General features: G+C 42.7%; 1 protein-coding gene across 4 annotated transcripts in view; it reads left to right on the top strand.

The window, feature by feature from the left end:
* anapc1 (anaphase promoting complex subunit 1) overlaps window positions 1–27,610 on the top strand; it is a 216,889-nt gene that overhangs the window by 13,852 nt on the left and 175,427 nt on the right. For 2 of the 4 annotated variants that reach the window (XM_041188482.1, XM_041188480.1), the window contains exons 7-14: window positions 4,740–4,813; window positions 7,549–7,697; window positions 9,196–9,422; window positions 12,037–12,246; window positions 19,762–19,857; window positions 20,475–20,565; window positions 22,983–23,048; window positions 26,347–26,484. In XM_041188482.1, coding sequence (XP_041044416.1) covers window positions 4,740–4,813; window positions 7,549–7,697; window positions 9,196–9,422; window positions 12,037–12,246; window positions 19,762–19,857; window positions 20,475–20,565; window positions 22,983–23,048; window positions 26,347–26,484 — 1,051 coding nt within the window. The remainder of the gene's footprint in view (window positions 1–4,739; window positions 4,814–7,548; window positions 7,698–9,195; window positions 9,423–12,036; window positions 12,247–19,761; window positions 19,858–20,474; window positions 20,566–22,982; window positions 23,049–26,346; window positions 26,485–27,610) is intronic. The other 2 variants (XM_041188483.1, XM_041188484.1) reach the window with 2 other exon arrangements.

The raw sequence follows: 27,610 nt of genomic DNA on the forward strand, positions 1-27,610 counted from the left end.
TAAGCCCAAAAAACTGATCTATGTAAGGGAACCAAGCTCACAATTTAAATGTGGTTTGTGATTCAAATTTTACCTTCACTCACCTCTAGTCACCTATTTTGCTTTCTAATGGACTACATTATGATCCAGTTTAACACAAGCTGACTTACAATTTTATGCCATTGGTGCATTTAATTTTCCAAAATTACAAAAATATTTTAATTATTTCCATGTAATGTGTAAAAATGGTCTTCTATTACAAAAAAATTCAAAATAAATCAACAATTCTTATAAAACAAATAGTCTATCCAAATGTTATGTTTTTTTCCATCTTGCTCCCAATTGTCTACCCCCCACACCTGCCCCCAACCCTTTGGTAACTTATGCTTGGGGTGCAGTTCCATAGGCACCAGAGATACTTGGGCACCACACTAAACTGATCACAAATTGGCAGAGGTAGCCACGAGCAAGAATTCATAGAGTGTGTTCGGGACAGCTTCCTAGAACAATATGTTGTGGATCCAATCAGGGATCAGGCTATTTTTGGATCTGGTTATGTGTAATGAGGCAGGTTTAATAAATGATTTCAGTGTAAAAGCAACAGTGACCATAACATGGTGGAATTTAGCATTCAGTTTGAGAGTGAGAAACTTAGCTCGGAAACATCTGTGCTAAACTTAAATAAGGGTACTTACAAAGGAATGAGGGCAGAGTTGGCCGCAGTGGACTGGGAAAGGAGTTTAGCAGAAAAGACAGTTGATGAACAGTGACAGACGTTTAAGAAAATAGTTCATGATTCACAGCAAAGATACATGCCGGTGAGGAAGAAGGATTGTAGGAAGGGTATAAACCGACCATGGTTAACCAAGGAAGTTAAGGATAATATCAAAGTGATAAAAACATAGAATATGGAAAAGATTAGTGGTAAGCTAGAGGATTAGGAAAGTTTAAAAAACCAACAGAAGATGACCAAAAAAAATAAAGAGGGAGAAATTAAACTTTGAGGGTAAACTAGCAAGTAATATAAAAACGGACAGTAAGAGCTTCTTTAAATATATATAAAAAGGAAGAGAGAGGCCAAAGTCAATCCAGGTCCCTTAGAGAATGAGGCTGGGGAAATAATAATGGGGAATCAGGAACCAGGCAGAGGAGTTGAATAAATACTTTGCAACAGTCTTCATGGTCTTCTTATCGTGTCCACGGACAGTCTATACATGGCCCAGCCAGAACTGGACACATTTTTGCACCTTGTTGTTGAATTCGGCAAGATCTGCAACGGTGCAGGGTTCCTCTTGCGATAGAGATTGCAGGAGATGTTGCATAGTCTGTGGCTCAGTTCCACATTCACAAGTTGTCGGGCGGGTTGTATATCCCCATTTGCTTAGTGACACCTTTGAGCAACCTACACCAGTCCTAAGTCTGTTAAGGCACTTCAGGTTGCCCAGTCTTCATGGTAGAAGACACTAATAGCATACCAAAAATACTAAATAATCATGGGGCAAAAGGGGAGAGGAAATAAATACAATAACTATCATTAGAGAAAAATGCTAGGGAAAGTAAGGCTGATAAGTCACCTGGACCAGATGGGTTGCATCCTAGGATATTAAAAGAATTAGCTGCAGAGATGGTGGATGTACTGGCAGTAATCTTCCAAGAGTCCTTAGGTCCTGGAAAAATCCCAGAGGATTGGAAAACTGCCAAAATAACGCACTTATTCAAAAAGGGAGGGAGACAAAAAACAGGTAACTATAGGCCAATTAGCTCAACATCTATGATTGGGAAAATGTTGGAGTTTATTATAAAGGATGTAATAGCAGAGCATTTAGAAATGCATAATCTAATCAAGCAGAGTCAGTATGGCTTCATGAAGAGGAAATCATGCCTGACAAATTTATTAGAATTCTTTGAGGAGGCAACCAGCAAGATAGATAAAGGGGAACTAGTGGATTTAATATATTTGGATTTCCAAAAGGCGCGTGATAAGGTACCACACGTAAGGCTACTTAATAAGATAAGAGCCCATGGTGTTGGGGGTAGTATATTAGCATGGATAGAACATTGGCTAACTAATAGAAGACAGAGAGTTGGGATATGGGGGCGATTTTCTGGATGGCAATCTGTAACTAGTGGAGTGCCACAGGGATCTGTGCTGGGGTCACAATTATTTACAATATATATATTAATGACTTGGATGAGGGAAATTAATGTACTGTTGCCAAGTTTGTGGATGACACAAAAATAAGTGGGAAGGCAAGTGGTGAGGATGACACAAAGAGTCTACCGAGGGATATTGACAGGTTAAGTGAGTGGGCAAAACTTGGCAGATGGAGTATAATGTGGGAAAGTGAGAGGTTATGCACTTTGACAGGAAGAATAGAGGAGCTGAGTATTATTTAAATGGGGAAAGCTGCAGTACAGCAGGATTTGGGGGCCCTCGTACATGAATCACAAAAAGCTAGCGTACAAGTTCAGCAGGTAACAGGTAAGGCAAATAGAATGTTGGCCTTTATTTCAAAGGGAATGGAGTATAAGATAAGGATGTCTTCCTAAAACTATACAAGGCACTAGCTAGGCCACACCTAGAAATATTTTGAACAGATTTGGTCCCTTTATCTAAGGAAAGATATACTGGTATTGGAGGCAGTCCAGAGAAGGTTCACTAGGTTGGAGGGATTTTCTTATGAGTATAGGTTGAGTCGATTGGGCTTGTAATCATTGGAATTTAGTTAAATGAGAGGCAACCTTATTGAAACATAAGATTTTTAGGGGGCTTGACAGGGCAGATGCTGAGAGGTTGTTTCCCCTTGTGGAGAGCCTTGGACCAGGGGGCATAATCTCAGAGTACCTTCTCTGAGATTAGTGAATCTGTGGAATTCTTTACCGCAGAGGGCTGTAGAGGCTGGGTCGTTAAGTATATTCAAGGCTGAGATAGACATTTTTAATCAGTAAGGGAATCAAGGGTTACAGGGGAAAAGGCAGGAAAGTGGAATTGAGGATTATCAGATCAGCCATGATCTTATTGAATGGTGGAGCAGACTTGATCGGGCGAATGACCTACTTCTGCTCTTATGGTCTTATTCTACTGTTGTGGACAGATGGTGAGTGTCAGTAAGTTGTATGACCTGAGAAAAATTCACCCATAGGAATGACCTGTCTGCCTTTGCCTGGTTCATGTTTCCATACACTTGCCAGCAAAGAGCTGGTGGGGGTGCGGGTAGGGGTGGAGGTTCGGGTGGTGATCACTGAATAGGAAATGGGGATCTTAGTTAATTTCTTGGACTCCTTCTCTGCCCTCTGAACTGAGAAGTCAACACACCCAGCAACTTGTTTTGTTTGTGCAGCTCACTGTTGCACCACTGTGCCATTGCTGTGTTTAACTTGAACCATCTTTCAGCATTATGACCAAGTGAGGAGGAGTGAACTGGCTCTGCTTTCTTCAACCTTCTCAGCTGGTTGCAACAAAGGTTCAAGTTTTTTTTTCACGAGTAGATGCCTTTTCAAATCCAAATGCATTTAACTGTTTATACAGTTAACAATAAGGAGTCAATCAAACAAGGTTTTCTTGAGTTAAAGAGAGAGCAAATTTATTAACCACTAAACCCGAGAAAAACAAATAAAAATTCAACATCGCACACAGACAGGTACGAGAAATAAGGGAAGTTAGAGTCCAATAAAAAAAAATATACAGTTAAGTGTTCTTTGATTGTCCTTGAGGCTTAGATTTTAAAACATTGCGGCTGATTTGGATTAGTTGGTTTTGTGGATGTGGCCACATGTAGAGGATGTTGCAATTATTATGTGATCTTGGTTCACTGGTAGATTTCTAGTAAAGCTGAATTCCAAACCAGTTAATACATTTGTTCCAAAAGAGAGAGAGAGGCAGAAAGCACAGCTTTTCAGCTTATTTCCCCTGCTGAAAACTTCCTTGACATGGCCAGTGTCACTTGCAAACTCTCTGCAGTTGCTGCTGCCCAGCCTGTTACACTTCGCCCATTGTGTATTTCCAAGGGGTTTTGGGTGGAGCTGCCTGTGGCAGCCATTGACGAGTTTCGATGAGTCACAGAATCACACAGTGCAGAAGAGGCTCTTCGGCCCATTGAGTCTGCACCAGCACATGAGAAACATCTGACCTACCTACCTAATCCCATTTACCAGCACTTGGCCCATAGCCTTGAATATTATGACGTGCCAAGCGCTCATCCAGGTACATTTTAAAGGATGTGAGGCTACCCGCCTCAACTACCCTCCCAGGCAGCACATTCCAGACCGTTACCACCCTCTGGTAAAAAAGTTTTTCCTCACATCCCCCCTAAACCTCCTGCCCCTCACCTTGAACTTGTGTCCCCTCGTGCCTGACCCTTCAACTAGGGGGAACAGCTGAGTCACTGAACTATAGGAAATGTCCTTCTCGTCACATCTTCCTGAGGGTATCTTGTTTGCTTTTTCACTTTCACCTGGGAAGGTGGACTTGCATTTTTAAGTAGTTTGTTTTATTTCATTTCAAATTGCAAAATTTCTCTAGAGTTGAAAGATGAAAAGTAATATTTTCAAAAAATAAAGAGGCATAGCCTCATGACATCACTCATGACTCAGTTCACAGGTTGTGGTGCGGTTGGAAGATTCAAGGCAGGGCAAAACTTGCTTCATTGTCTGATCAAACTCGCTCTTAAATTTCTTGCACGATCTTCTTTGCTTTGGGGGATGTCATACTAAATGGCGCTGTGCCAAAGTTGCTAACCATTGTGTGTAACTGGTTGCAGAGAGCCACTACCTACTATGTTCAGCATGCTGCACCCGTTGGATGAAATCGCACCCCTTGTATGTAAGTCAACAGGTGAGGATGACATTGAGTAGCAAGTTATAATTTTTGGCTGATTCTGTTTGGGGGGGGTGGGGGGGGTGCCTACCTCTGAGAGGATTTGTGATGGGAAATGTATGGGGTGGTTAGTGTTATTAAAGGGTAACGATCAAACAAGGAAACAATGCCCGTCAGAGCAGTTTTAGTGAAGCAGACACAGTACTTGAATTCACCTCAAATGTTCCCCAGTTCCCCACATAGGGGAGTTCCCAGTCTCAGTTTGGGGACAACTGGGGAGCTGCTTTTGTGAAGGGACCAGCAAATGTGAAATAAATCTTGCACTGACTAAAGGGCGAGGATGAATGATGAGTACCGTGTATATGTGTGGGGTGACAGGCGGAGGGAAGTAAAATATCACATTCATACAGATCCAATTAATTCCACTCCCTTACTCTTTCCTCATAGGGCTGCAATTTTTTTTTTTGAAGTATGTATCCCGTCACCTTTGAAAGTTACTATTGAATCTGCTTCCACCAACCTTTCAGGTGGAGAGACGGTGGCAATATCACTGGACTGGTAGTCCAGAGGACCAGGCTGATGCACTGGGGGCATGGGTTCAAATCTAAATCATTTCAGTTGGTGGAATTTAAATTCATTTAATAAATCTGGAATATAAATCTTAGTATATATAAGATTCGGTACTGGTGGCCATGATGATTGTCACTGATTGTTGTAAAAGCCCATCTGGTTCAGTAATGACCTTTTGCCATCCTTACCTGGTCTGGCCTACATGTGACTCCAGACCCACATCAGTGTGGTTGACTCAACTGCCCCCTGCAATGTCTAGCAAGGCACTCAGTTCAAGGGCAATTAGGGATGGGCAACAAATGGTTGCCTTGCCAGCGACGCCCATATCCCATGGAAGAATAAAGCATATAGTGCGTTCAAAATCATAGGAATTCTGCATAACATAAATTTTCCTCAATCCCCCTCTTGTTCTTTTGCCAGTTACTTGAATTTGTATCCTCTGGTTACTGATTACCACCCTCCCCCAAACTGGTGGAAATACGTCCTCCCTATTTACTCCATCAAACCCCTCAAAATTTGAGCACTTCTGTTAAACCTCTCCTTAACTTTCTCTTCTCTAAGGGTAACAATGCCAGCTTCTCTATAGGTAAATATGTTACCTTGTTTCAGCTTAATCTGTGCAGTATTTACAGTGTTGTGTACTGAGCATGGTGTAGAACTGATCAGAGAGCTTGACTGTCCTCTTTTATTCTGGAGACACATTCATTGGTAACAGTGATTCTACAATGTACATCTGTTCGCTTGATGTAAAATGTGCTCCATTTGTCCTGCAGGGTGGATAATTACTCAGTTGTGGAGTTTGTGGATGTGCGTTTGCTCTGAAGCTGAGAGCTTCATTTTAACCAAACTGCAAACATTTATGACATTGCCAGCTCAGGCACAATCCACATTGATGAGAGAAGGACAGGGCAGTGGGGAGAGACCAGCTATATGTTTTTTCTCCATTGGAGTCCTGGACTTCAATGTTTCCTTTCAGTCTTTTCCATTCTTTCCCTTCCTTCCATTTAAAAGTATAGACTGGGCATATCTCTTATCTTTATTAAAGGTAAAGCTCAAATTTAATCACAGTTTACCTCACTGGGGTTAAGTGCATAATTTATAAATATACACATTGGTTTTATTTAAAGATAAATTGCAACTCGCTGAAGTGAACATATTTTAAAGGACCAGAAGCAATCACAGGAGAAGGATTATTATACTGAGTGCTAAGTTAACAAAATTTACAAGCTGAGTATTAGAGAAGAAATTTTAAATGTAAATTGAGCAATCAAAGCACCTGTAAGTGTTCATTAGCAGTAGATTATTCACACTTTAAATATTTTTGCATAAGCAATGCAGTGAGAGACTAACTATTATTTGCAGGAAGAAAATAACTTTAGGATTATTAATAATTATGCTAATATATTTTTAAAATATTGGGACGTAACTTCCAAGCTCCCCAGCGTTGGATTGCGGGGGCGGGGACACCCAAAAGTTGCACTGGGGAACCCTGTTTGGAAGTTCCCAGGTAAGGATTTGTGCAGCAATTGCCCAGAAGTGCAACGTTCCCCTGGACAATTGCCCTGCACTAGGAACCATCCAAAAATGCGATTTAAATCACAAACTTTGGATGGTTCTGATTGTGTTACACAAATAGTTACACAGAAAATGTTAGAAGAATGGAAACCTCTTCTAACATCTGGGTAACTATTGTACTGCCACCCCACCCCCACCCCACTAAACTCCTCAGGTCCGAGCCCCATCCACTTGCAAGACTGACCTGATCTCTCTTTCCACCCCTGCCCCCCTTCACCGGCCTGACAAAACAGGCTCTCCCCTCCCCCAGCCTAGTGACCCCCACCCCCACCCCAGGCCTAGGACCCTCCTCCCACACGCCGACCTGACTTTGTTTTACCCCCTCCTCATACCTGAACTGTGCCCCCCCCAACACCTTTTTTTCCAAGCCTGAACTGAACCACCCCTCCCCCCCATCCCCTGGGCACTGATTGCGACTCCGAGGAAGTTACAGCCTAATTTTGGGACCATGTGATGAACCTGTTTTTAAGTTGTCTGCCCTTGAGTTTGATATCAAATATTATTGATAATAGTTGCAACTATATAGTGTCCCACAACGTCAATGATGTCACAATGTCATTTGTACAATTACTTGCAACAGAATTAATTTACTCTTTTCTCCTATTCAGTAGCCGTGACCAATATAACAAGAGTACAGTATGTTGCTGACTATACGCTGAAAATCGTTTTCTCCAGCTCGACCCCATCAATCATCATGACTTATGACACAGCACAGTGCCTGCATGCAGTTTGGGCATTACGCAAAATTAAAACTGAGGTACCTATTCTGTAGAGTGTTTTTTTTAAAAACATTTATTCTTGCTCCCCCTTTTTTTCTGAACTTCTGGCTCGAGAAAGGTAGCTCCACAGATTCTGCTGTTGTTTTCTAGGGATGCCGGGAGGTGGAGACGCACACAGCTCTGTCCTGGTTAAAGTTTGGTTATAAAATTAGAGAAATATATTAATTACTTACTTTTATATAGCTTAGAAAGCACAACCCACGGAGCTTGATAGCGGTGTGAGATCCTGAGCCAAAGAAGGGGGCATTGAGAAGGTGACCAAAGGCTTGGTCAAAGTGCTGGTGTTATAAGGAGGTTCTTAGTGGGAGCTGAAGAGAGATGGCGAACTTAAACAATTGGCCGACAGTTGACCAGCTGGACTATTAAGCTTGCCACACAGTCATGAAGTTTTATGATTAAACTCATGCTTCCTCTTTCCCTCTTCCCCTTCCTCCAGAGTCATGTAATCTCTCAGGTAGGCGCTGAGCAAGACAATGTAATGGAGATGGAAGCAAGCAATCTTTCTGAAAGTGATGATATGGGATCAGAATCTCAGCTCATGGTCTAATTGGATACCAAGGTGGTCAACAGTCTGAGATGATACTGGCTCTGTGGCAGAGTCAGTGGCAGGAAGCAGGGTTTGTGGTGGGTCTGAAGGTGACTTCAGTCTTTTTCAATGTTCAGCTGGGAGGTTGGGTATCTAATTTTAACGTGGGGTCTGGGGTACGATAGCTTAGTGGTTATGTTATTGGGCTAGTAATGCAAAGGCCTGGGCTAATAACCTGGAGACAGGGGTTCAAGTTCCACCCTGGCAAGTGGGGAATTTAAATTCAGTGAATTAAATAAGCCGGGAATACAAAGCTAGTCTCAATAATGGTGACTATGAAACTATTGGATTGTTGTAAAACCCCACGTTATTCACCCATGTCCTTTAAGGAATGAAACCTACTGTCCTTACTTGGCCTGGCTTACATGCAATAAGGTTCACTCTTTACTGACCCCTTAAATGGCCCCAAAAACCTGCTCTGTTATATAAGGATTGACAATAAATGCTGGCTTTGCTCGTGACACCCACGTTTCATCGAAGAATAAAATACATAACTAAGAGGATAACAAAATGTTCTCCACTCTTCTGTCCCTGTTAATCTGACTGTATTTAGAGATTCTTTCTTCCTCAAACCCTGCACCACTTTGACTTCCACGCAGGCTATGTGGGAGCCTAGCTGTTCCAGGATCCTATCACTTTAAGCACTTAGAGGATTTAAGTGGCAGGTGGTCTCAGGAGAACCCTCCACAAATAGGTGACTAATGCACTACTCAGTCCCATCCTATTGGACAGTAACAATGTCACTGCCCAGTTTGTTTGCCCCTGGTCAGCGATGGAAAACCATGTTAAGTAATGTAACATGTTCCAACAAGCTGGCCTCTCTCTTGTTTTGATGCATCTTTGCCATATCTCTTAATGCCAGGCATAAACTCTTGGTATTCTCTCAACAGGAGCAAAACACAGTTCTAAGGTGTCCCAGCACTTCAGGAACCCCTCAGCAGATTGTCACCAGCAGTTCCCTGACTGCTCACCTCAGGAGCGTCTCGAAGGGCGAGTCACCTATAGCTTCTCCGTTCCAAAACCTCTCCTCCTTTCCGAACCAGAACAGATCCGCAGTCTCACCTGGTGCACACTCTCGCTCCCACTCTCCTTCCATTTCAAATATGGCGGCTCTGAGGTGAGCAAACATAACGGTTTTCGGTGAACAGTTCGATAAATTTGTGGGAGTTTTGCGATGTTCATTACACAAAGAAAATAAATACTTTTGGTTCTTCTGGGTGTTAGTAATATTGCTGAAGCCTACCCACTGGGATCTTAGTTGTACTACCAAATCGAGAACGTGGTGGTATTGTGTTGGGGGATTATCTTGATGTGGAGTTTATGTTGCAGTAAGTTTTCTATATCTGTGTCATTTGGTAGTACAGAACTTGAGTATTGCTGAAAAGGGAGACACGTTGCCGAAGATTTTCAAGTTGCCCTCACCAGGACAAATGCTAGAATGTCAAATTTCAACCGATCACAATTTATACCACAGGGGAAAAGGGTGCTTGACTTGGCAAGTCAACTCTGGCCAAGGCATGGCCATGGAGAAAGGAATATATTCAATCCTTGTGCCTTTTTTAAATAACCCGGGAGCTTGGGGAGCCGAGAGTTCCCCGTTCATTTCTCCACGGCAACACCTTGGCCAATCAGAATCAGCTTGCTGACCAATCAGCACCTTTTCTCCTGAAGTATAAATTGTGTCATCGTCTAAAATTTGGCGTTCTTGCGTTTGTCCTGCTGAGTGCAAAATGAAAAGCTTCAGCAACGTGCCTTCATTTTAGCAATATATTTGTGCGTCTGTGTGTACTTTTTGAATTTCTAAGGAATGTGAACATGGAGATTTTGAAAGCCCATTGCTTTGCCTGTGCTTCATCCATGGCCTGCACTCTGTTCCTAGAGCCATTTTCTCCCTTAGCTCCACCCACATGCTCACACCAGATTTGAACTAATCACTGAGAAGTCCCCACCCTGTGCCATTGCCAGCTTCTGCTCAGGATATTAACCCGTAAATGTAAAGCATTTCATCTTTCCCTCTCTTTTACTATTCTTCTCTGTCTTTGCCATCCCCTTCCCAGTTTCATTTAGATTTTTCACATAACATTTCCTTAAAAGCACTTTTTGGGATTCCAGCTTTCCTCATGCACTAGAATTTTAAAAAAAAATAATTCGAGGAATCTTCTTTGTTAATAGTTAGCCTGTCTTCAACCTACTTGAGATGCAGCATGTAACTCCTGTAACAATGGCTTTCAAAGGCTCTAAATGGAAAAGCACCAGTTACCCTTAAAGTTATGCTCAAGACCTGGCTGCTTTTCCCAAAGATAACCAAGAAAACAGAACCCTGCATCCGTCAGTTTCCAAGTGGAATACTTAAAAACTAATTGTGCTCAGCTTTGCCTGTCTCTCAATTTGTTAGGGTTAGGGATTTTTCTCTGAGTATCCGACCTCTCCTAAGCTTAATTCGGAACAGAGAAAAGTATGAAACTCACCAAGACTCCTTCAACAGTACCTTTCATACCCATGACCTCTACCACCTTGAAGGACAAGGGCAGCAGATGCATGGCAACACCACCACCTGCAAGTTCCCTCCCAACCACACACCATCAACATGAACTGCAGTGGTTCAGGAAGCCATCTCACCACCAACTTCTCAAGGGCAATTGGGGGTGGGCAATAAAAATGCTAGTTTAGCCTATGACCCCCATGCCACGTAAAATAATTTAAAAATATGCTAGTTTGTCACATTGCAAAATGATTCAAGCTTTGTACCAGTAAGCTTCCTTGTAGCATTGCCTCCCTTTTCTCTCACACAACTGCTTTACATATCCTGAGCTGAACTGACTGCTTGTTAATGTCTCCTCCCGTCTCTCCCCAACTCCAGTTCCCTTCAGCGTAACCCAGGACCCAGAATGGAGTTGATGTTAAACGTTTGTTCTTCCCCTTCTTCCTACCACCTCGTCCAGTTAACCACTCGCAGCAACCTCTGTCTGACTCTTCCTTTATCAATACTCGAACAGAGACTTCATGCTGGACATCCACCCTACTCTTTGTTTCTTTACTGAGTCCAGTACCATCACTGTCTTATTGATATGTTCACACACATTGACCTAATTTAAAATGTGGCAACTTTTCACATGATGACCTGCAATTATTAACCTCCTGCTGCCATTGTTAAATTGGTGGATGGAGGAAGGTGGGTAGGGGAAAACAATGCATTACTAAGTATGAAATTAATTTTATATCTTTAAAGAAGAGGAAAAAGACAGTGAGAACAATTGAATGCTTCCCTCTTCTTCCTATTGGTGTGAATTTGACTAAGCTATGCTGAGTTGCAAAGGTGGGTTGTGCAGACTCCATTCCTATTGATACATATAGGTGGAATATCACCTTATGAAGGGTGTATCAGTGTGGAGAGCAAAGTTCTTTCTCCCTGTTTCCAGCATTAATGCTCTGGATCGGCAGCTTGAGCATCATTAATGATGCCCTAGATAAAAGCAAAATACTGTAGATGCTGGAAATCTGAAACAAAAAGAGAAAATGTGGAAAAACTCAGCAGGCCTAGCAGCATCTGTGGAGAGAGAAACAGAGTTAAAGTTTCGAGTCAGTATGGCTCTGAAGAAGGATTTGAAACACTAACTCTGTTTCTCCATAAATGATGCCCTGTTGGAGAGGTACTGCCAGATTTTCGCCTGTTTTCTCCATACCTCTCGTGTAAGTACAACTCATTTTGTTGCATCTCTTTGTCGTTCCAGTCGATCTCATTCCCCATCCCTGGGAGCTTCATCGTTTTCAGGCGTGCAGCGGTTCAACTTATCAACCTACACCCCATCTCCAAAGCGTGGTCGAAATTCCCACTCACCAAACAGCACTCTGAGTGACTCCCTGCTGGTGCCTGAAACTGAGCCGGTCATTCCGGAGTTGTGCCTTGATCACTTATGGACTGAAAGTATGCTCAACATGAGGTCAGTCAAGGTTTTTGTCACGGTTTCTTTTCTCAAGAGCTGTTTTACGGGGGGGACAGTGGTAATGTCACTAAACTACTAATCCAGAGGCCCAAACTAAGCATAAGATAAAGGAGCAGATGTAGGCTATTTGGTCCGTCGAGTCTGCTCCACCATTCAGTGAGATCACGGCTGATGTGATAATCCTCAATTCTACTTGCCTGTCTTTCCCCCATAATCCTGATTCCCTTACTGATTAAAAATCTATCTATCTCAGCCTTGCACATAGTTAAAGACCGAGCCTTTACGGTAAAGAATTCCACGGATTTATTACCGTCTGAGAGAAGAAATTCCGCCTCATCTCTGTTTAAGTGGGCGACCCCTTAATCTGGGATTATGCCCTCTGGCCCTAGACTCTCCCACAAAGGGAAACAACTTCTCAGCATCTACCCTGTCAAGCCCCCTAAGAACTTTATATGTTTTAATAAGGTCGCCTTTCCTTCTTCTAAACCCCAATGAGTACAGGCCCAACCTACTCAAGCTCTCCTCATAAGAAAATCCCTCCATACCCGGGATCAACCTCTTGAACCTTCTCTGGACTGCGTCCGTATATCTTTCCTCAGGTAAGGGGACCAAAACTGTTCACAGTATTTTAGGTGTGGTCTAACTAGTGCCTTGTATAGTTTTAGCAAGACTTCCCTATTTTTATACTCCATACCCTTTGAAATGAAGGCCAGCATTCCATGTGCCTTCCCTATTATCTGCTGAACTTGTATGCTAGCCCCCAAATCCCTCTGTGCTGCAGCTTTCTGCAGCCTTTCTCCATTTAAATAATATCCAGCTTCTCTATTCTTCCTGCCAAAGTGTATAACCTCATATTTTCCCACATTATATTCCATCTGCCATGTTTTTGCCGGCTCACTTAACCTGTCTATATCCCTCTGTATAGACTCTTTGTGTCATCCTTACTACTTGCCTTCGCACCTATTTTTGTGTCATCCACAAACTTGGCAATAGTACATTCACTTCCCTCATCCAAATCATTAATATATATCATAAATAATGGTGGCTCCAGCACTGATCCCTGTTGTACTCCACTCCAGTTACAGGTTGCCATCCTGAAAATGCTCCCCCCCACCCCCGTATCCCAACTCTCTGTCTTCTATTAGTTAGCCAATCCTCTATCCATGCTAATATACTACCCACAATGCCATTTTTAAAATTCATTCACGTTTGTGGGCTTCGGTGACGACACCAGCAGTTATTGCCCATCCCTAGTTGCCCTTGAGAAGGTGGTGGTGAGCTGCCTTCCTGAACCGCTGCAGTTAATGTGGTGTAGGTGCACCCACGGTGCTGTTAGGGATGGAGTTCCAGGATTTTGACTGAGCAACAGTGAAGGAACAGCGATATATTTCCATGTCAGGATGGTGAGTTACTTGGCGGGGAACGTCCAGGCGGAGGCATTGCCATCCATCTGCTGCCCTTGTCTTTCTAGATGGTTGTTGTCGTGGGTTTGGAAGGTGCTGTCGAATGAGCCTTGGTGAATTTCTGCACTGCATCTTGTAGATGGTACACACTGCTGCTACTGTGTGTCAGTGGTGGAGGGAGTGAATGTTTGTGGATGTGGTGCCAATCAAGCGGCTGCTTTGGCCTGGACGGTGTCAAGCTTCTTGAGTGTTACATAGTAGCTAGGAGCAGGAGTAGGCCATTCGGCCCTTCGAACCTGCTCCATCATTCATTATGATCATGGCTGATCATCCTTGTGGGAGCTGTATTCACCCAGACAAATGGGGAGTATTCTATCATACTCCTGACTAGCGCCTTGTAGATGGTGGACAGGCTTTGGGGAATTGGGAAATGAATTCCTAGCTTCTGTAGCCACATTATTTATATGGCTAGTCCAGTTCAGTTTCTGGTCAATGGTAACCCCCAAGATGTTGATAGTGGGGGATTCGGTGATGGTAATGCCATTGGGCAACAAGGGGCGAGGGTTGGATTCTCTCTTGTTGGAGATGGTCTTTGCCTGACATTTGTCTGGTCTGACTTACTTGCCACTTGCCAGTCCAATCCTGGATATGCCCAGGTCTTGCTGCCTTCAGACATGGACTGCTTGAGTATCTGATGAGTCACGAATGGTTCTGAACATTGTGCAATCATCAGCGAACACCCCCCACCCCTGAGCATATGGCGAAAGAAAGGCAATTGATGGAGCAGCTGAAGATGGTTGAGCTGAGGACACTACCCTGAGGAACCCCTGCAGTGATGTCCTGGAGCTGAGATGACTGACCTCCAACAACCACAACCATCTTTCTTTGTGATAAGTATGACTCCAATTAGCAAAAAGCTTTCCTCTTGATTCCCATCGACTCCAGTTTTGCTTGAGCTTCTTGATGCCACACTTGGTCAAATGCAGGCTTGATATGGGCAGTCACTCTCATCTCACCTCAGGAGTTCAGCTCTTTTGTCCATGTTTGAATCAAGCTGTAATGAGGTCAGGAGCTGAGTGGCCCAGGCGGAATGCAAACTGGGCGTCAGTGAGCAGATTATTGCTAAGCAAATGCCTCTTGATAGCACTGTTGATAACCCCTTCCATTACTATATGGATGTTCAGGAGTAGACTGGTGGCGCGATAATTGGACGGGTTAGATTTGTCCTACTTGTTGTATACAGGACATACCTGGGCAATTTCCTACATAGCTGGGTAGATGCCAGTGTTGTAGTTGTACAGGAACAGCTTGGCTCAGGGTGCAGCAAGTTCTGGAGCACAAGTCTTCAGTACTATTGCCAGAATATTATCAGGGCCCAACGCCTTTGCAGTATCCATTACCTTCAGCCATTTCTTGATATCACATGCACAAATCAAATTGGCTGAAGACTGGCATCTGAGATCCTGAGGGCCTCTGGAGGAGGCCAAGATGGATCATCCACTCGGCACTTCTGGCTGAAGATTGTAACAAATGCTTCATCTCTATCTTTTGCACAGCTGTGTTGGGCTCCTCCATCATTGAGGAGGGGGATATTTGTGGAGCCGCCTCCTCCAGTGAGTTGTTTAATTGCCCACCACCATTCACGACTGGATGTGGCAGGACTGCAGAGCGTAGATCTGATCGGTTTGTTGTGGGCTCGCTTAGCTCTGTTTATCTCTTGCTGCTTATGCTTTTTGGCATGCAAGTAGTCCTGTGTTATAGCTTCACCAGGTCGACACCTCATTTTTAGGAATGCTTGGTGCTTGAACCAGGGTTGACCTCCTGGCTTGATGGTAATGGTAGAGTGGGGGATATGCTGGGCCATGAGGTTACAGATTGTGTTTGAGTACAATTCTGCTGCTGCTGATGGCCTACAGCACCTCATGGATGCCCAGTCTTGAGTTGCTAGATCTGTTCGAAATCTATCCCATTTAGCATGGTGGTAGTGCCACACATCATGATGGATGGTATCCTCAATGTGAAGTTGTCTCTACAACGACTGTACGGTGGTCACTCCTGCCAATACTGTCATGGACAGATGCATCTGTGGAAGGCTGGATGGTAAGGATGAGATCAAGTATGTTTTTCCCTCTTGCTGGTTCCCTCACCACCTACCACAGACCCAGTCTAGTAGCTATGTCATTTAGGACTCAACCAGCTTGGTCAGTAGTGGTGCTACTGAGCCACTCTTGGTGAAGGACATTGATGTCCCCCACCCAGAGTACATTCTGTGCCCTTGCCACCCTCAGGGCTCCCACCAAGTGATGTTCAATATGGAGGAGCACTGATTCATCAGCTGATGGAGGGCGGTAAGTTGTAATCAGCAGGAGGTTTCCTTGCCCTTGTTGGACCTGATGCCATGAGATGTCATGGGGTCTGGAGTCAATGTTGAGGACTCCCAAAGCAATTTCCTCCCGACTGTATACCACTCTGCCGCCACCTCAACTGGGTCCGTCCTGCCGGTGGGACAGGACACACTCGGGGATGGTGATAGTGATGTCTGGGACATTATCTGGAAGATATGATTCCGTGAGGCTGACTATGTCAGGCCGTTTCTTGACTAGTCAATGAGACAGCTCTCCCAACTTTGGCACTAGCCCTCAAATGTTAGTGAGGAGGACTTTGCAGAGTCAGCTGGGCAGAGTGAAACTTTCTTGTTTCTGGTGCCTAAGTCAATGCCAGGTGGCCTATCTGGTTTTATTGTTGTTCAACTTTTCTTTAGTGGTTTGATAGAACTGAGTGGCTTGCTAGGCCATTTCAGAGGGCAGATAAGAGTCAACCACATTGTTCTGGGCCTGGAGTCACACTTAGGCCTAGCCGGGTAAGATGGCAGATGTCCTTCCCTTAAAGGACATTTGTGAACCAGATGGGCTTTTACACAACAATTTGTTATTTTCATGATTACTGTTAGCTTTTTATTCCTGATGTATTAATAATTGAATTTAAATTCCACCAGCTGCTGTGGCGCATATGCCCAGGCCTTTGGATTACTAGCCCAGTAGCATTACTACTATGCTGCCACTCCCACATTACCATTTGTGCATTAAAGATGCTAGGAAAATGGAAGTTGCTGTTCTATTGGAAAGGTGAGAGACTGGCTGTCACGTTAACCTTTGCTGAAGCTTGTTCTTGAGTTTTAGTTTCACAAGAAAAAGGTTTTTTAATTTGTAAGATGTTGCCACAGGCATGCTGGAAACAGTTTTTGCCCAATAAGAAGAGTTTAGGACAGAGTGTATTTATTCTTGGCTGACGGGGGTTGGAGGTGACAGGTGTGGAAGCACCCTTTCTTCAATCAGTTATCTTGCTTTATAAGTCTAGATCATAGAGCAGAATATTACTGGGGTTGGGGAAGGGGGGGACTTTAACTTGTGTGGCACTTTAACTACAAAAATTGTGATTTTGACCTGAAAAAAGAATGGCACAGTTGGAGGTGCAGATGTTATAAATTAATAAAACACTAAGGACATTAGAGGGTCATAGACAATTTAAATTCCATTTGGTGGTTTGATTCAGCACTTTAATTTCTCAGTCTTGCAGCAGTTCCTCAGCTTTTTTTATTTTCTCTATAATCACATCAAGTAATGCAGAGTTCAATTTACTGTCAGCAGCATGTTGGAAATGACCCATTGTGACAGTGCAGCAAGCTCTGGGTTTGACTTGAGGTCTGTGTTTTGTCACTTGATCTCAGCTGGTGCAGCAGTTAAGATGTCTTTGGGCTAGAGAGCAAACAAAACAAACTCTTCCGGGGTTGGTGCTCCCAGATTTCTGCTCTGTGACCTCTTGCTCATGCACACGTGTGAAAATTCGGAAGGAACATCAACAGGCTCGGCTGTGATAGCATCTAGGATCAGAAAGAACACACACGTCAACACTTGTTCGCTTGGCTCATATGTAAAGAGTGGTCCCTTGGGTGAGGTTGTGGAAAGCTTCCGGCTTCCGTGGGAACATCATAGCACAAGCTATGGCCTTTAGAGAGGAGAGTAAATTGGAAGAAAGAAAATAATGTGTTATATTGCTTTGGGCTTAAAAAAAGGAAATATGCAGCAGGCCAGTCAGCGTCTAGTCTAGGCGTAAGACCATAAGATGTAGGAGTAGAAGTAGGCCATTCAGCCCATCGAGTCTGCCCTGCCATTCACTGAGATCATGGCTGATCTGATAATCCTCAACTCCACTTTCCTGCCTTCTCCCCATATCCTTTGATTCCTTTACTGATTAAAAATCTATCTCAGCCTTGAACATACTTAACCACCCAGCCTCTACAGCCCCCTGTGGTAAAAAAAAATTCCACAGATTGACTACCCCCTGAGAGAAAAAAATCCTCCTCATCTCTGTCTTAAATGGGTGAGCCCTCACTCTGAGATTATGCCCTCTGGTCCTGGACTTTCCCACATTGGGAAACAGCCTCTCAGCATCTACCCTGTCAAGCCCCCTCAGAATCTTATATGTTTTAATAAGGTTGCCTCTGATTCTTCTAAACTCCATCTAATTCTCTATCCATGCTAATATACTACTCACAACAGCATGGGCTGTTATCTTATTAAGTAGCTTTATGTGCTATACTTTATCGAATGCCTTTTAGAAATCCAAATATATTAAATCCACTGGATCCCCTTTATCTATCCTGCTTGTTACCTCCTTAAAGAATTCTAATAAATTTGACAGGCATGATTTCCCCTTCATGAAGCCATGCTGACTCTGCTTGATTAGATTATGCATTTCTAAATGCTCTGCTTTTACATCCTTTATAATAGACTCCAACGTTTCCCCAATGACAGATGTTAAGCTAACTGGCCTATAGTTACTTGTCTTTTGTCTCCCTCGCTTTTTGAATAAGCGTGTTACATTGACATTTTTCCAATCCTCTGGGACTTTTCCAGAATTTAAGGACCCTTGGAAGATTACCACCGCTATCCACTATCTCTACAGCTATTTCCTTTAATATCCTAGGTTGCAACCCATCAGGTCCAGCTGACATACCAGCCTTTAGCTCCATTAGTTTCCCTAGTACTTTTTCTCTAGTGTACTGTATTTATTTCCTTCCGCCCATTTTGCCCCTTGATTATTTAGTATTTTTGGTATGATATTAGTGCCTTCTGTGAAGACTGATGCAAAGTATTTATTCAGCTCCCCTCCCATTTCCTGGTTTCCCCATTATTATTTTCCCAGCCTTATTCTCTAAGGGGCCTATATTCACTTTGGCCTCTCTTCCTTTTTATATATTTAAAGAAGCTCTTACTGTCCGTTTTTATATTATTTACTAGTTTACTCTCAAGGCTTATTTTCTCCCTCTTAATTTTTTTTTTGGTCAACTTCTGTTAGTTTTTAAAACTTTCCCAACCCTCTGGCTTACCACTAATCTTTGCCACATTGTATGTTTTTTCTTTCACTTTGATACTATCCTTAACTTCCTTGGCTAACCATGGCTGGTTTATCCCTTTCCTAGAATCCTTCTTCCTCACTGGGAAATATCTTTGTTGTGAGTCATGAACTATTTTCTTAAACGTCTGCCATTGTTCAACAACTGTCTTTTCTGCTAAGCTCCTCTCCCAGTCCACTGCAGCCAACATTCATTTGTAATTACCCTTATTTAAGTTTAGCATAGTTGTTTCCTACTTAATTATGGTCACTTTCCTAGGGGATCTTTTACTCTGAGATTATTTATTAAACCTGTCCCATTACACATTACTAGATCCAAAATAGCCTTATCCCGGGTTGGATCCACAACATATTGTTATAGGAAACTGTCCCGAATACACTCTCTATGAATTTTTGCTTGTGGCTACCTCTGCCAATTTCATTTTCCCATTCTACATGAAGATTAAAGTCACCCATGATTAAGTTAGTTAGTCCCTTCAATCTGTTCCACCATTCACTCGGATCATGACTGACCTGTGCCACAACCCCATTATCCTGCTGTGGGTTCCATATTCTTGAAAGAGAAAGGCAGATTCACAACTTGTAAGTGAACTCTTTATCAGAAATGCGGGAAGTAATTTCTCAAGAAACAAAGTCATTGCAATACATCTGCCTGCATTGCAGAAACCTCAAGTATTGACTTCTATCTCCACAGAGAAAAGAATTCTCAGGCTGCAAAAGTATTTATTACCAGTGATCTCTGCGGTCAGAAGTTTTTATGTTACTTGGTGGAGTCTCGCCATCAACTGCGGTGAGTGTCACCAGTGAAAAGCTTGCCAAGTTATAAATCAAAGTTGAAATGCATTGAGTTTTCTCTTTTTGCCTTATAAAGGATTTATATTGAACAATAAATGGACAGCTGGACTGAGTTTTTATAAAATTTAATTTGGGAATTCAGATGCATAACTCGTCCTTGGCCACATTACTTTGTTGTCTGATTATTGCACAATTTATATTCTGCTAGAAATTGAAAGTGAGAACTTTCGTGCGTTCATTCAATCGCCATGTAAAAATATGATTTGTTACCTGTCAATCCTGTCAGCTTCCCTTTCCCTTATGTGCAGAATATGTGTTTGCCAAGAGGTTGGCAAGGCCTATTTGTAAATGGAAGGAGCAGGGCCTTCACACAGGGTGGCTGCTCTGCTGCTGTACTTGCACCTCTCAATAACCACCCCACCCCCCCACAACGTGCATTGTAAATTCTAACCCGAGATTTTTAAACTTGTTGAGAATTTGATTCAAGTTTTGATCATTTTTAACGTGATGGCTATTTGGTAAAAATGATGTCATTGGCTTGCTTAGACATCTGGTTACATAGTAAATATTTGGAAAACTTTTCTTTGCTGCGTCTACTTAAATCCCAAACAGGTGTGTGAAATTTGAAGAAAGCAATGATTTGACTCAGCTGATTTTCGGAACAGTTACTGTCATACAAGCGAAAGATGCTGCTCCTATGGAGGTGAGTTGTATTTTAAACCGTGCTGCTTCTCATAACAGAAAATTCAAACAACTTGCATTTAAACACCATATTTATGGTAATAAGATGTCCAAAGGCTTCACGGAAACGTTTCAAGCAAAATTTGACACCGAGCTACATGAGATGTTAGGATAGCTGAACAAAAGCTTGGTCAAAGATGTGGGTCTTAAAGGAGAAAAGAGAGGTTGAGAGGTTTCGGAAGGGAATTTGAGAACTTGGGACCAAGGCAGCTGAAGGCACAGTCGTCAATAGGGAGTGAGGGACTTGGTGCGTTTTAGCATCACCCAGCAGAATTTTGGATGAGCTCATATTTACGGAGGGTGGAAGCTGAGGGGCTGGCTAGGTGAGCATTGGAATCGTCAAGTCTCGAGATAACAAAGATGCTCCAGGCATCATCGTTAGTGGCGTAACTGCTAATTGCAATTCCCTTGGCAACATTTCTCTAATTATGTTTTAGAAAGATGTCACTGTCCCCACTGCTTACCACTAACCCCCACTTATGACAGCTGCCTATATCGGTAGGTGCCAATTACAAAGGTGTCATTCAAATCAAGTGAGTTGGCTACTCAATGCTACTCAAGAAGCTGTTTGGTCACACTCTGTCTGACCCTGTCCAATACCATTTACCTTGCTGCACTGTTCACAGGACAGAGACTTTGCCATTGACCAGCATGCAGAATTTCAATTTTATTGTTTTAAATGGTGCCATTGAGTGGAATTAAGATCAGCTATCTTCTCCTGCCCTAAATGCTATGTGGCTTGAAGATATGTTAGGCCCAGGAAGCAGCAACTAATTTTTTTTTCTGTTCAGGCCTTTTAGAGAGCGTTAATTTTGAACAGTGTGGTTAAAAATTTTTTTTATTAACGCTGCCTCATTATCTTGCAAATGGCAGTTGTGTTTGCATAAGCAGATTCATTTTAAAGTGAAGTAGCACTTAGAGATGTCTTGCTGTGTTTCTGTGGATTGACCGCCTTTCTGTACACAGCTTTTAGTTTGTGCTTTGCAATCATTGTTATTTTATATTGCCATACTGGTTAAATTTTTATGAGATTGAAAGTCAGGCTCACAATCGTGCGTGCCTCCAACTGATAACCGTGTGGAGAAAGGAGGGGCCTGACTGAATTGGTGGATTCATTCACTTATACATATTTACTTTAAGTGAAACTATACTTGTAGAAAATGAAAGTATTCTGCAATTTATTTTGCTGAAATCTTTTTTGCCACCTCTAATTTTATAACCAATGCCATGGGACTTATTGGATGGCAAATCTCACTTCGCCTCTACCAGTTGTGCAGGCGAATTGCGGAATGAAGGCCTTTTGCAGTGCTCACACCCTGCCTGCCTTCAGTATTGGGAGAAGCTTGGACTGCACCCATTGCTTGTCCACAGTAATATAACTGTGAATGCCAGCTCAGGGAATGAAACAATCCTCTACTGCTCCAAGTCACAAGTTAGTGATATGCCAATATCTTCTGATACTGTGTCATCTGAATTTGAAACAAAAGTCTGTACAATTGCTTTTGTTACTATGCAGTAAAGTGCAATGATGGACAACTTGCAGTTCAAACTCATGGAGACCATGCCAATATTGGTTTCTGAGCAGGGGTGAGTGATAACAATTGATTTACCCGTAAATCATGGTGTCACCTTTGATTGGATCATTGCCAAGTATCCAATTTTATGAAAAGTTTGTTTCTGTTAAAGGAAAAAAAAACACATTGGCATTTGCCATTGAGAAGCACTGGCTAAAAATGAAATAAGCAATGAAAACAGCAAATGCGCTAAATAATAAAACTGGTTTAAGGGTGCATCACATCTCATTGTTTTGTTGACCTTAATGAAGCGATATTGTGGTTTATAACATCATCTGAAGTATTAACGACCAGAAACATATGGCAACTAATTTGTTAGCCTGACCACGTTTGTCTATATGCTATGGCATGTGGTCCTCCACAGACCACCTGATATTGTTAACATTTGTTTGCACCCAGTGATGGTGTCATCCAGTTAGTGCCCCCTGTGCACTTGTCTTTAAGGTTATACCATAAATAACATTCATCTAAAATCATTATTCATGCTTTCCTATGATTCCGATCTGGGGACTTAATCAGTGCTGAGATGGGGACAGAAAGGTTAGTTCCCAAAGTTATTCCGATGGTGGGATGAGGGGTATATACAAGGTTTTCTTTACCCATATTGCAAACAGTCGATCCTAAAGACAGCAGGACATGTTCCTCCTTTCCGTTTTTAAATTCACTAGAGACTTCAACAGCCTCTTTTTCTTCTGTGTAATTCTTCCCCACCCAAATTATTTTAACTGCACGAAGTATGAAATGTTGGCATTAATTCTGCAGCTTCAGACTACTTTATTCTTCCTTGTCTTACCTTTGTGAACAGAGTGTCAACACAATGGTGGTCCTGGAAAGTAACGGCAATCTGGTGCTGTACACTGGCATTATTCGGGTAAGTTGCCATGATATTTTAACATTTGAAATGAATTCCCAGTCTACACTGGTTTTAAACTTTTCAGGAAGCAGTCACTTTCAAGGTTGAAGTTACACGTGTTTTGTGGAGAAAGCTTTAAAGAGAACTAAAGAGCTTGCATTTATAGTGTGCCTTTTGCAACCTCAGTTGGTCCCAAAATGCTTTACAGCCAATGTGAGCACTTTTGAGCCGCAGTCCCTGTTGTAATGTAGGAAAACCCAGCATCCAATTGCTGCAAGGCCATCTCCCCCAAACAGCAAAGTGATAATGACCAGACGATCTTTTTTTTGAAATGTTGGTTGAAGTATAAATGCTGGAATGGGACTTGAGCAAACAACAATCTGACTCCATGGCAAGAATGCTATTCTGACTCATGGCTGGCACAGATTTTGGTACATAAATTGTGTGCATAATTCCTGAGGTGAACTGTTTTACACAGGCTATCCTCACAATCATTGAAAGCAGTATTTAGTACATAAATACGTTATTTCTATTTTATGGTTTTATGATAATTAGGATTCCCCCTAAGGTTCCTTTTGTGGTGGGACGTGGAGGAAGGAGGTAGAGAAGAGAAGAAACTTCATACAAAGCTGGGATATGTCAGCGTTCTGTTGTGTGTGCATGGGTTGGGGACAGGGTTAGTGGTGGTGGCAGGTGTTTATTTGTGGTACTGACACTTGACGTACATTCAGGGAGCCTCTGAAAGCAACACAGGAGAAATAGACACAGCAGTACTGGAACCTAAACAGTCACATCTGGAGAGAGCATTGAGGTTCTGGCAAAGTAGTCAAAGTAAGATCATAGGATTACATAGGATGTCAGGCACAGAAACAGGACATTCAGCCCAACTGGTCCATGTCGATGTTTCTGCTCCACTCAAGTCTCTTCCCATCTTTTCTCATCTACCACCGTAACCCTCTATTCCCTGAGCTCTTATATTCTTGTCTAGTTTCCCCTTAATTGCATCTATAATATTTGCTTCAACCACTCCCTGTGGTACTGAGTTCCACATGCTCACTGCTCTTTGGGCAAAGAAGTTTCTTCTGAATTTCCACTTGGATTTCTTGGAGACTATCTTATGTTGACTGCCTCTAGTTATGCTCTTCCTCACAATAGGAAACATTCTTTCTGTATCCACTATCAAAACCTTTCATAATTTTAAAGACCTATATTAGGTCACCCCTCAGCCTTCTTTGTTTCAAGAGAAAAGAGACCTGTCAATTCTTGCCTGATATAGCTACCCATGTATTTTGGGTATCCTTGTAAATCTTCTGTGCACCCTCTCCAGTGTCTTTATATTCTTTTTATAATAAGGCAGCCAGAACTGCATGCAGTACTCTTAAAGTGTGGTCTAACCAAAGTTTGCCACAGGTATAATATAACTTGCCTACTTTTCAATTCAATCCCTCTAAAAATAAAAACACTTTAAAAATCCAATCAGTTTTAATCCTTGAACCATTGAGAGCAAACTCTTAATTTGTGACAGTTTACCATTTTTTTTTCTATGCTTTTTAAGCCTCAGATCTTGGGCAAAAGGGGAGAGGTACCCAGCTTCAGTGAAGCAAAGTATTGTTGCAGTTCTTGTAGCCAGCTGGCTGCCAATACAGCAGCAGCTTGCTCCCTACAACTTTCTCACTGCCCCTTACTGAAATGTGTCTGATCTCCAATCAGCATGATTAAGACCAATAACTTACCAGAACTGGTTCTGCTTCAACCTTCCTGCATGACCTGTCGATGTTGCAGAGCAATGTGCCACTACATGTTCTGACTGAGTTACTTTTCCTCTATAACCTGCATGTTTATCTCTTTTTTTAAAGAAAAGTAAATCCTGCTCATTTTCTCTCCTTTTTTGCCTCACTTTTCCACTTTCCTGAAGACTTTGACCCCCTTCCTGACATACTGTACTGTGGCTGCCATGCACCCTCCAGGCCCTCACTCGAGTGGGAATTATGCGTGACAGCCAGTGTTGGCCAACTTTGCAGATGGTGTCATCGCTGAGCCTGGTTCTGTGCCCCCATCTTGCGTTATGCATGCAGACACCATCAAGTGTCACTGGATAGCAATCTGGGGCAGGAGCTGCAAGGATGATGCCGGTTGGGGTAAAATATAAGAGTGCAGTCTTGCAGTGCAACCGATTGTAATGTGATTGATTGATTTGATTTGGGTTCCCTGAGACAGCAGGAGAAGACAGCCACACTTTGCTGAAGAAATTCTTGCTAGCCCCTCCCCAAACTCCAACTGCTGTTTAATTAGGTGCCCCAGATCCACCGGCACAGTGTAATGGCCTGCCCAAAATACTCTAAGCAGCCTGACACCATGAGAAAATCTAACCGTTTCCCCATGACATTCAATGACATTACCATTGCTGAATTTCCCACAATCAACAACCTGGAGGGGGTTACGATTTACTAGAAACTGAATCGAACCAGCCAAATAAACACTGTGGCTGCAAGAACAAGTCAGAGGCTGGGAATTCTGCAGCGCATAACTCACTTGCTGACTTCCCAAAGCTTGTCCGCCATCTACAATGCACAAGTTAGGATTGTGATGGAATACTCTGCACTTGCCTGGATGAGTGCAGCTCCAACAACCCTCAAGAAGTTCACTACTCTCCAGGACAAAACAGGCTGGTTGATTGACACCCCATCCACCACGTTAAACATTCACTTCCACCACCACCACAGCAGAGTGGCAGCAGTGTGTGCCATCTACAAGATGCATTGCAGCAACCCATCAAAGCTTCATCAGCAGCATTTTCCAAACCTTTGACCTCTATCACCTAGAAGGACAAGAGCAGCAGATGCATGGGATTGCTACCACCTGCAAGTTCCCCTCCAAGCAACACACCGTCCTGACTTTGAACTATATTGCTGTTCCTTCAGTGTCACTTTTCAAAATCCTGGAACTCCCTTCCTAACAGCACTGTGGGTATACCTACACCATAGTGGTTCAAGAAGGTGGCTCACCGCCACCTCCTCAAGGGCAATTAGGGATGGGCAATAAATGCCAGTAACGCTTACATCCTGTGAAACGATAATACAAAAAACACTGGGATTTCCAATTTCGCCAAAGTCACTGGCCTAAAATTGCTCCCCCTGGACATCTTAGCCCTAAATGGCTGCTGCTTTACCTGTAAGATTATACATCCTAGGCATACTCTGTTTTCCTCAGAAAAACACTACAAACAAGGTTGGCATTTTCCAAGGATACCACTATTGTTTATGTCTTTGTAAATTAACATGTATTTTTGAGGTGTAAATTCTGTTTATTTTTAAAGGTAGGAAAGGTGTTTATTGCTGGACTTCCAACTCCCTCATTATCTGTGTCCAACACAATACCTCGGCCTAGCACTCCACTGGGCAGTGTCAGCACTCCAGCTAGACCTTCAAGCAGACACCCTGGTACACTGGATGAGGTAAGAGTTTTAACAAGCTATTCATCTAACATAGCTTAATGCTGTTCTTCTCCAAAGTTTACAATTTTGGGATGAACTCTGAAAATGAGTTGTGAGATTATGGATCAACTTTTTGTGTAACAATAATACAATACTATTTAGTACCATCTCGTCAAGTTTTCTTCTATTCTCTCACTGATCCTAATTCCTAGACTTCTTCGCATTTTTCAATCTATTCGGCCTACTGATGTGAGTACTTAAACTGACAATGCTGCTTCCAGAAAGCTTTGGCTCACTTTGTGCAACTGATAATGAGAACTGTGTATGTATAGTGCAGTCAACTGGCCCAGATAATTCTGCCTGTTTCGTAAAGAATGATGTTCTTCAAGAGAGAAGTTTATCTCTGTATGTTTGAAGATAAGAACATAAGAAATAGGAGCAGGAGTAGGTCATTCAGTTCTTGGAGCCAGCTACACCATTCATTGAGATCATGATCTACTTCAATGCCATTTTCCTGCACTATCCCCTTATCCCTTGATGTTTTCAGTACGTAGAAGTCTATTGCTCTCAGTCTTGAACATGCTCAATGACTGAGCCTCCACAGCACTCTGGGGCAGAGAATTCCAATGATTCACCATCCTCTGAGTGAAGAAATTCCTTCTCATCTTAGCCCTAAATGGCCTGCCCCTATTCTGAGACTGTGTCCCCTGGTTCTAGACCCTCCAGCCAGGGAAAATACCCTTCCTGCATCTACTCTGTTGAGCTCTGTAAGAATTTTGTATGCTTGGATGAGATCACCTCTCATTCTTCTAAACTCCAGAGAATAAAGGCCCAGCCTATTTAATCTTTCCTCATAGGACAACCCCTTCATCCCAGGAATTAGTCTGGTGAACCTTTGTTGCACCCCCTTTATGGCAGTAGATCTTTCCTTAGGTATGGAGACCAAACTGCACACTATACACCAGGTATGATCTGTATAATTGAAGTAAGACACCTTTACTCCGAGACTGAAATCCTCTTGTAATAAAGCCATATATTTGCTGCTTTAATTGCTTGCTGTACCTGCATGTTAGCTTTCAGTGACTCATGAACAAGGATGCGCAAGTCCCTTTGAAGTTCAGCACTTCCCAGCCTCTCACCATTTGAG

Source organism: Carcharodon carcharias, chromosome 5 (genome assembly GCF_017639515.1).
Source record: "Carcharodon carcharias isolate sCarCar2 chromosome 5, sCarCar2.pri, whole genome shotgun sequence".
NCBI lineage: Eukaryota > Metazoa > Chordata > Chondrichthyes > Lamniformes > Lamnidae > Carcharodon > Carcharodon carcharias.